Source organism: Fragaria vesca, linkage group LG7 (genome assembly GCF_000184155.1).
Source record: "Fragaria vesca subsp. vesca linkage group LG7, FraVesHawaii_1.0, whole genome shotgun sequence".
In the NCBI taxonomy this organism is placed as follows: domain Eukaryota; kingdom Viridiplantae; phylum Streptophyta; class Magnoliopsida; order Rosales; family Rosaceae; genus Fragaria; species Fragaria vesca.
In genome coordinates, this window is record NC_020497.1 from 18,543,045 (window position 1) to 18,551,985 (window position 8,941).

At 39.2% G+C, this 8,941-nt stretch overlaps 2 protein-coding genes across 2 annotated transcripts; both read left to right on the forward strand.

Annotated features, from left to right (window-relative positions):
• The first annotated feature begins 1,439 nt into the window (after positions 1-1,439).
• LOC101305227 (UPF0481 protein At3g47200-like) lies at positions 1,440-2,810 on the forward strand. Its single transcript, XM_004308908.1, has one exon. The coding sequence runs from the start codon at positions 1,440-1,442 to the stop codon at positions 2,808-2,810; it is 1,371 nt and encodes a 456-aa protein (XP_004308956.1).
• A 3,886-nt stretch (positions 2,811-6,696) lies between these two features.
• Positions 6,697-8,828, forward strand: LOC101314702 (40S ribosomal protein S4-like). The gene is made up of 5 exons (XM_004307637.1): positions 6,697-6,800; positions 7,237-7,314; positions 7,409-7,589; positions 7,830-7,927; positions 8,224-8,828. Exons 1-5 carry the CDS (start codon positions 6,798-6,800, stop codon positions 8,656-8,658), a joined length of 795 nt encoding a protein of 264 aa, XP_004307685.1. The 5' UTR covers positions 6,697-6,797; the 3' UTR covers positions 8,659-8,828.
• The last annotated feature ends 113 nt before the right edge of the window (positions 8,829-8,941 follow it).

Genomic DNA, 8,941 nt, shown 5'->3' on the forward strand with positions numbered 1-8,941 from the left:
GAGAATTGACTGAGTTTTAGGGTTAGATTTCTAGGAATGATCTAGGTTTCAAGGATGGGGATTGAAGGATGGTTAGAAAGGGGGTTTTGGCTTGGAGGCTTGAAAGGCATGAAAGCTTGAGTGTTTGGGGATTTTTCTGGGTTGGTTGTTTCATGGCTTTGCAGCTCCCAGACCTCTATTCTTATAGAGTCCAATTGGTGGGTTTTGCGATAGGTCGCGATGCCTAATCCACTGTGTAAAGGGATTGTTCTTCTCATGCACATGATCTTAGCCTCAAAAGTTGACAGAGAGAGGTTGATTTTGAGAGATGGGAGAGATAACTCACTGCAGGGGTGCTGCGAGGGCGGCTGCAGAGACCGAAATCCAGGAACGAGGCAGACTAAGTAGCTTGAATCCCACGATTTCGTTATCCAAGGATGAAAGAGCTGCTTTGGAACCAGTCACTAACCTTCTTCTTCCTCCGGTTGGGAACGAATGGGATCTTTTTATTGTGCAAAGTTTGTCGTCGTACTGCTGCGGGGAAGAGATAAAGTGTGGTATCTGGTTCAACAATGAGAATATAGAAAGGGATTGGGCTTTTTCCTAAAAGAAGAGAGTTTGGGCTTTTCTAAAAGAAAAAAGGGTGTTGGGTTTTGGATTCAAAGATATTTTGGGTTTAAAAGATGAGCAGTCCAATTCTCACATTCTTCACCGATTCGTCGCCGACTTAAGTCGTCGGGTTTGAGTTTCGGGCCCAAGACCGAAACTTCTTAACAACATTAAATCGGCGGACGAGCGTTATGTGCCTCCGTAACCATCCACACCATACCCACTTCTACAAGCCCCAATGATGCGTGTATGCGGCTTGGGCCCACATGAATGCATGAGTATGTTCGCTTAGGTTAAATCTAACCAAAGATTGCATGAAATTATCGCGTAATAAAGTATTAATTGATCGCATGATTTTTCGGGTATCAACAAGATGAACCTTTCTTGTCTTGGTTGGGAAAGAATATAAAAATTGAGTACTTTGCTTCCATTGTGGTTTTGGTATTTGAACCAAACCGTGCTATATAAGTACATACTTTCCACTTCTAAGTTCTAATCATTTGGATTCGTGCACGCAAAGAGAGAAAGCAGAAGTCTTGAACTTCCGGTAAGTTTTTGTGATTTGTCATTTGTTTAAATGATAGGCTTCATTCTTGACATATTGCCCTCTTTTCTTTCATTTTTTTAAATTTTTACGCAAATGTTGAAATGTTAATACTTAACTAGTCGTATGCTCGTATGTTCTGAATCCCATGCAAGGCCATGTGTAAATATTTTTCTAATCATTTCAAGATGTAGAAAATATATTATCAAAATAATAAAATATTTTGAAAAATAAGTTGGGAGATTGTTTGAAAGAGTAGTTGGTGATTGTTTGCAGTGCGCGAGTAATTGTCATAGTCAAGAGCAAAATGAGCACAGAAAATGACACAGAAGTCATAGTCATAGTCAACGATGGAGCCGCTCCAAATGACACAGAAAATGCGTCCGCTCCAAATGACACAGAAAATGCGTCCATTCCATTAGAAACTTCAATAAGAGAGAAGCTGCAAAAGTTGCCTCCTCTGTCTCCGTCATGTTTTATATACAGAGTTCCAGAGAGGTTTTGGCTTCGAAATAATCCAAAAATCTACACACCTGAAGTAGTCTCTATAGGTCCATTACACCATGGCAGGGAAACATTACAAGACATGGAAGAGCACAAATACAGGTACCTACAACAATTTCTAGATCGCACCGAGGAAAACTTTTTAGAGTGTTATATACAAAAAATAAGGGACCAAGAAGCAGATCTGCGTAGTTATTATGCAGAAAATATAAAATTTTGCAGTGATGACTTCGTAACTATCATGCTTGTGGATGCTGCATTCATCATTGAGCTCTTTTTGAACTACTATTTCAACATAGATGATAGCACAGACCGGATAATGAGCGCACCATTTCTGATAAATGACATCAGTTCTGATTTGCTTTTGCTTGAAAATCAACTTCCATTTTTCATTCTTGAGGATCTTTTCGGTCTTGAAGAAGTTAACAGAAATTCAAATTCTGGTGTGAATGGGGAGGTGTCATTTATTCAACTTTTTTGCAAATTCTTTGAACAAGAATTAGGCGCAGTTGGAGCGGACTGCAATTTGGAGACGGTAAATTTTTCTGAAGTAGAAGGAGCACATTTTCTTGATATTATAAGAAACTTATGTATGCCACGGCAACCTCTAGTTCGATGCACACGCAACGAGGGCACCCCTATAGCACCAAGCATCACAGAGCTACACCAAGCTGGAGTCAAGTTTGAAGTGGGATCAACCAGACACTTATTTGGCATACGATTTAATAATGGAATTCTGCAAATCCCAAAAATTGAAATTTCTGCTTGTATGGCGGATACATTGAGAAATATTGCTGTGTTTGAACAATGTCATTACTTGAATAGCAGGATAACTGATTATCTTGACCTCATGAATTGTTTTGTGAACACTGCCAAGGATGTGGAGTTGCTTGCCGAGTACGGAATTGTTACAAATTATTTAGCTGACAACAGTGAGGCGTGTTCTCTGATTAATAACCTTGGCAAGGGGTTTAGATGGGATCCCAAAGACTTCTGCTTCACTCCTCTATATGAAGACCTACACAGGCACTGTAAAAAGCCCTGGAACAAATGGAAGGCAAATTTGAGGCAAAATTACTTGAACACGCCATGGGCAGTTGTTTCTGTTGTTGCAGCTGTTTTTCTAATCATACTTACTCTCACACAAACGGTGTGTGCTCTTATCTCTCTCTGAGTTAAGTATCAACAATAACCACATCACATCTCTCACCTTGCCCTAGCTTTTTCCATCAAACCAAGTCCATATCGATCTTCGAGAAATTATGTCCTAATTTGGTATGTTGGTTTGTTTTGTTGTAAAGTTCAATCTTCCTAATTTCTGTTTATGTCAATTTTTAAGTCTGGCTTGTAGATATGAGGTTTCCTCTCTTGTGTCATGTTTCTTTTTTGTCTCTGGGTAAGGTTTATGTCCCCCAGTCCCCCTCCATGTAATCTTTTCTTCTTTTTCTTTTTATAAATTTCTTGGTTCGGTCTGCGGTTAATAAAAAATTGGAGTGAAAATCCTAATGTACCGGTAGGAGACATATCAGGTGTACTGAACTCTGTTGTCATACCAGTGGCTCTTTACATAAAATGTGAAGGCTGATGGCTGATGGCTGATGGATTTTGTCAGTTATAGATTTTGTGAAATTAAGCACTTGAGGTTTTGCTTTGCATTGTTGAAAAGAAAACATTGTCCATAATGACAGATGACAAAGATAGAAGTTCTTAATCCCAGATCATGGACTAGGTGGCTAGATTTGTTTTTTTTTTTGTGTGTGAAATAACTGTATAAGAACCTACATGCATCATTTTGCTATCAGCCTACATACATTTTTGAAATTTGAGATCGATAAATATGGACTTCAGGCTGCTGCTGAATCAGCTCGATCACAATAACATCCCCTGCTTGCAAATCATTATCTCTTGCAAATTTTGTCCAACCGCGGTGGATTCTTGCATAGTTGTGTTCCCCGCACCGGCTGACAGTGCATTTAGCACACCAAGTTCCCCCATTTGGAATCTGTAGGTTTACACTCCGACTGAGGTGTCCTTGAAAGACGTATTGATGAACAAAGGACTCTTGGATGTTCTGCATACATAACAAAAGATAAACAAAGACAGCTGAGTCAAATCTGTATGCTTTATCATTCTTAGGGAATTTGGTGTTTTAGAACAGCTTACCAAAGGATTGGCAATGTATGAGGACTAGTGCAATTTGAGAGCAAGAAATGGACGGTCGGAGTGGAATCTACTAGTTCTCGAAAATGCTTCATCATATGCTGTCAAATTTGTATAAATCAAGTCCCACAACATGTTGTGTATGCCAACTTTGACACAGAAATAACCAGAGCTTGAAACATACCTCTGCAGAAATCGGCTTCCTCATGATGGCTTGATTTGGATGGATAGTCTACCTCCAAACCATTCTTTTCGAGGACACGAACATTGAAACAGGAATGAATCCCCTCATATCCAAAAACCAAGATGCAGCCATTTTCTAGGGAAACTATAGGCTGCCAGTGTCTTTTTTATTTTTTGAGATAATTGAATAACTTCAGTGGCATTAAGCCATTCGACCAACTATTGTTAGGTCAGGCAAGAGTGAATTCCGATACAAGATTAAGAGTAGACTCTTTATTCTCCTACAAGTAAAACTGAAAAGGAAAAACAACAAAAACCATCCAAAAAAGTAGACAATTATGCTAGAAAGCAAATAAACCTCTCCTCCTATATGGCTAATAGATAAAAGCTTGACGGCTGACGCCTAGAGACCCAACGGTGTACGTTTTCATTCAGCATATCAGTGAGTAACTTTGATCTGTTAACAATATAGGTGAGAGGTGTCGCTCCCACGAAAAACACATTGCAAGCCCAGCCTATTAGGGGTGAAGAAGAAAAAAAGGACACGTCCAGAGGCCCAATTTACTAAGCCACATTGCAGCAACCCAGAAAGTTAAGGCCCATAAGCCCCATCCTCTTCCTCCTTTCCCTTCACTGGACCCAACCTGCTATGAACTTTCCGGTGAAGCCTACAGCCGCCAAATTAATTTGGTGGCCTTCCGGACCGGGAAACCATGTCGCCACCGCCACTTAGCAGCCTTAAAATCTACCTGTCAAGATCAAGATACGATTTGATGCACACCAGAATTTACCTTTGTCGTTGAACGTAGCCTAGTATCAATGTTATACATGTATTAAAAGGGTATTTTGGTAATATTTTTTTTTTATTTGGGTTTCTTATTTCTCATTTCTTCAACCAGTAAAGGTGCCATTTTTTCCAAGGTGCCATTTTTTCCGTTCCTTTTCTTTCCATTCATTCTCTCACTCATTCCTTCTCAATTCTCATTCTCTATGAAGTATGAACTCACCCCTTTTCCTACGCGAGCATCTCCAACTCTTGGTCTAAAACTTATAATAGGTTTAGGATTTGTAAAATCTCATCTCCAACCTACTACCCAAGTTGAGCTAAAATAGGATCTACCTAAAATGTGTCTTATTTTGACTCAACCAAATAGAACTAAACCTATAATTTATGAGGGTGAGTGGGTATGGGTCACTGTCAGATTTTATTATTAAACAATTGAATTTTACTTTATGTATGATTAAATAATGATATAAAATGATTAAATATGTTTAGGTTTTGCCTTTATGTATGATTAAATAATGATATAAAATTATTAAATATGTTTAGGTTTTGCCTCCATGGGTTAGAGATGTAAAACCTAAATGAATATTATAAGTTTTGGTGACCTAAAATTTAAATATAAATTTAAAATTTAAACCGATTATTAGAGATGCCCTAAACACACCTATCCACTACATGGATCAAATTAGTGGACCTGCTTGGAAAAAAAAAATGCTTGGATTTACTTGGACATCATCAGATTCCGCCATGTCAGCCCCACTAAATCTAATGGCTATCAAACTGCCAATAATTATTGACATAGAAAAGACCAAAAACACTAACAATGATAGATCATAACAGACGTTAAAGGGTTTTTAGTTTCCCCCAAATAGTTTTCACGCCTCCTTAGTTCCGTCCACTCGACTTTCTCTTCCTCAAATATCAAAATCGAACGTTTCTCCTTATTCTTGTTTGCTCTTTGGTCCCAGTCCAAATTTGATTCATATTTGGGTGTTCTACTTAAAATTTTTATCTTAGGCTTCTTAGCCAATTGAGCTTTTCAGTTTTGGGTTTTGGGTTCATCGAATTCATGGGTTTTTACCCTGGGTGTTCATCAGTATTCTAGGTATATATTCCACCAGATTCTTGGCTTTGTTTCTTTGTCTTCTATTTTCATGTCCACAGTCTGGAAATTGAGTTCCGCTGATTCTGATGTTTTGGATGCCATATCAAGAACCTCAAAATTTTAGTTACCAAGCCTTACTTAACTCTCGTAATCCCCGGATGATGGGAATAAATCATATTGTGCAGAAGAGTAGAGTACAGTGATTGATTCCCACAAATTAGTAATTTCTATGTTTTATTTTGTGTATGTGCATGATGAACACAGAGAGATAAGAGTGTAATAGTAAAAGTACAACAAAAATATGATATGTGATCATCCTAACTGCAGAAGTAACCCGAATCTAATCAGAGAAACGAACCCAGATCGAAAAGGCGAGCGACTCCATAGAAGTGTACGCCTCTGAGTTTCCCACTGTACACAAACCAAAATAGAACTGCAAACCACCAAGCACCAATACTCTGGTTGGACAGAAACTAAAAGGAAACAAAAGAAGCATAAACTTCTAAAACAATGCCAAACCAAGCGGCGAGCGTGACCGCTGCCGAAACCCTATTTTGGATGCTTGACTGAAACCACGACCCCGGACTTTGCTCTCTTTCAGTCTCTCCTTTCTCCGTTTCTCTCAAAACGAAAGAAAGGTAATGGAAGATGCAGTATTTTTTGAGAGAGGAACAAAGCTGCGTCGATCTTGAGGAACAAACGTGGTGGGATTTGACGGAGCCAACAGCGAGGACAAAAACGGAAAGGCACTGTTAAATACTGTAGATATATAGTAAATGGTACTCCACCCCCGCCCCAAGTTAAAATATGGTAAGGCCCAATTCGGTAGGGTTTTTAGCGTCGTCACTTTTTTCTGCAGTCAAAGAGTGACAGAGCTCTAGCCGCGGAAGCTCTGATACTGAACCGGAGGTCAAGCTCAGGATCACAAAATGGTACAACATCTCCTCCCTTTTTTTATATGACATCATGCTACTTGTTTCTTATCGTCGTTTTTCTTTCTCCTATTTCAATCTTCGTCACAGAATGATACGCATGATATTTAATAGCAGATCTGGGTTCATGTGTTGGGTTCATCTATAAGGCTAAGGCATTGAGTAATAGATACAGGGCCACAAGTTGGGTTGTTTTTACGCATTGTATTTACCCACATTAGTAGACATTGATATGTTCATAGGATTCATATATTCACGAAATCACTGAAGAAAATTTGTAGGGTGATCGTTTGGAATCTAGTAAAGAACGTCAATTTAGTCTAGAATCCAATCATATGACCAACCCTAGCTTATCATAAGTGTCTTGACAAATTGATATATGGTATCATGTACTAATGTGATTATGTCGGGTTTTGAATGATTGTTCGTGTTGCAGGCGAGGGGATTGAAGAAGCATTTGAAGAGGCTCAATGCCCCCAAGCATTGGATGCTTGACAAACTTGGTGGCGCATTTGTAAGTTGTAAACCCTTATGTTCGGTTTCTTTTATCAATGATATCTCTAATAATTCACTCCATTTGCTAATTGTATTTTTTTTCTCTTCCTTAGGCACCTAAGCCGTCATCTGGACCTCACAAGTCCAGGGAATGCCTGCCATTGATCATTATCCTGCGAAACCGGTTGAAATATGCTCTCACTTACCGTGAGGTCATTGCCATTCTGATGCAACGACATGTTCTGGTTGATGGGAAGGTTAGGACTGACAAAACCTATCCATCAGGTTTCATGGGTATGCTCTAGTCTCCTAACTCGGGCCTCTCTTTTTTCTCTCTCTCTTTGCGAGACCTTATTATGTTTATTTATCAATATTATATATTACAACTGTATGCGAAATGTTTTATCGATATACTGTCTTTAAATACCTATGTTTGCCCAGCTGATAATTTTGGCAAGTTAGTTTTATGACCATGGGATTTTGGATTGGGTTAGACATCTGATGGTTTTCTCGTAACTGTTATTTTCTTTCCAGATGTTATATCAATCCCAAAAACAAATGAGAATTTCCGTCTCCTGTATGACACAAAGGGTCGGTTCCGTCTCCACTCTATCAGGGATGAAGAGTCAAAGGTTGTCCTCTCTTGATCTGTTTTTTTTTTTTATTTGTTTTGAGTTGCATCGCTTGAACAACAACTGCAATTAAATCTCGGAGTTGATGTAAAATAACTGCAATCAATTTTTTTGCCGCTCCCTGAATCCACATTTTAATTCAATTTCCACACACACACACGGAGTGAATCAGTGAAATAAACATGCTATTAGCCAGAAGCAAACTCTATCCTAAAGTGCTAAATGTAGGGACTTTTTAACTTTGTGAACTTTTTGTCTGTACATTGATATCTTGAGTTTGTTATGCTCATTTGCAGTTTAAACTGTGCAAAGTCCGGTCAGTGCAGTTTGGTCAAAAGAATATCCCCTACATTAATACCTATGATGGGCGTACAATCCGCTACCCTGACCCTCTCATCAAGGCCAATGACACCATCAAGCTTGACCTAGAGACCAACAAGATCACCGACTTCATCAAGTTTGATGTTGGTAATGTGGTCATGGTCACTGGTGGAAGGAACAGGGGGCGTGTTGGTGTCATCAAGAGCAGGGAGAAGCACAAGGGAAGTTTTGAGACCATCCACGTCCAGGATTCAACTGGTCATGAGTTTGCAACCCGTTTGGGGAATGTGTTCACCATTGGCAAGGGAACAAAGCCATGGGTGAGTCTGCCCAAGGGAAGAGGTATTAAGCTATCGATCATCGAGGAGGCCAGAAAGAGGCAAGCAGCTCTACAAGCATCAGCCGCATAAGCAATTATGAGTTGTTTCAGATTTTGATTCGCTTGTGCAGTGCTGTTTTACAGTCGCGCCTGAACCATTAGTTATGAATTTGTGCCTCGAATTTTTCCAGCTTGTTTCTTGTGACAGTCGGATTATGGATTCTAATATCTGTTATGTTAATGTTGCATTGGCCATTAGTTAACTCTAAATGTTTTTCTCCTCTTAAAGAGACTTGCATGTTATGGATCTTTTAGTCTTAGTAACAGAAAACTGAGCCTAAGATCAAAACAAGGATGAACAAGGGTGTTGAGTT

Bases quoted from the DNA above. Each gene is read 5' to 3' on its own strand.
- LOC101314702 (XM_004307637.1), top strand. The intron at 7,315-7,408 runs GTAAGTTGTAAA...TCTCTTCCTTAG, and splicing joins ACAAACTTGGTGGCGCATTT to GCACCTAAGCCGTCATCTGG. The intron at 7,590-7,829 runs GTATGCTCTAGT...TTTTCTTTCCAG, and splicing joins CTATCCATCAGGTTTCATGG to ATGTTATATCAATCCCAAAA.
- LOC101305227 (XM_004308908.1), top strand. From the start codon at position 1,440: ATGAGCACAGAAAATGACACAGAAGTCATAGTCATAGTCAACGATGGA.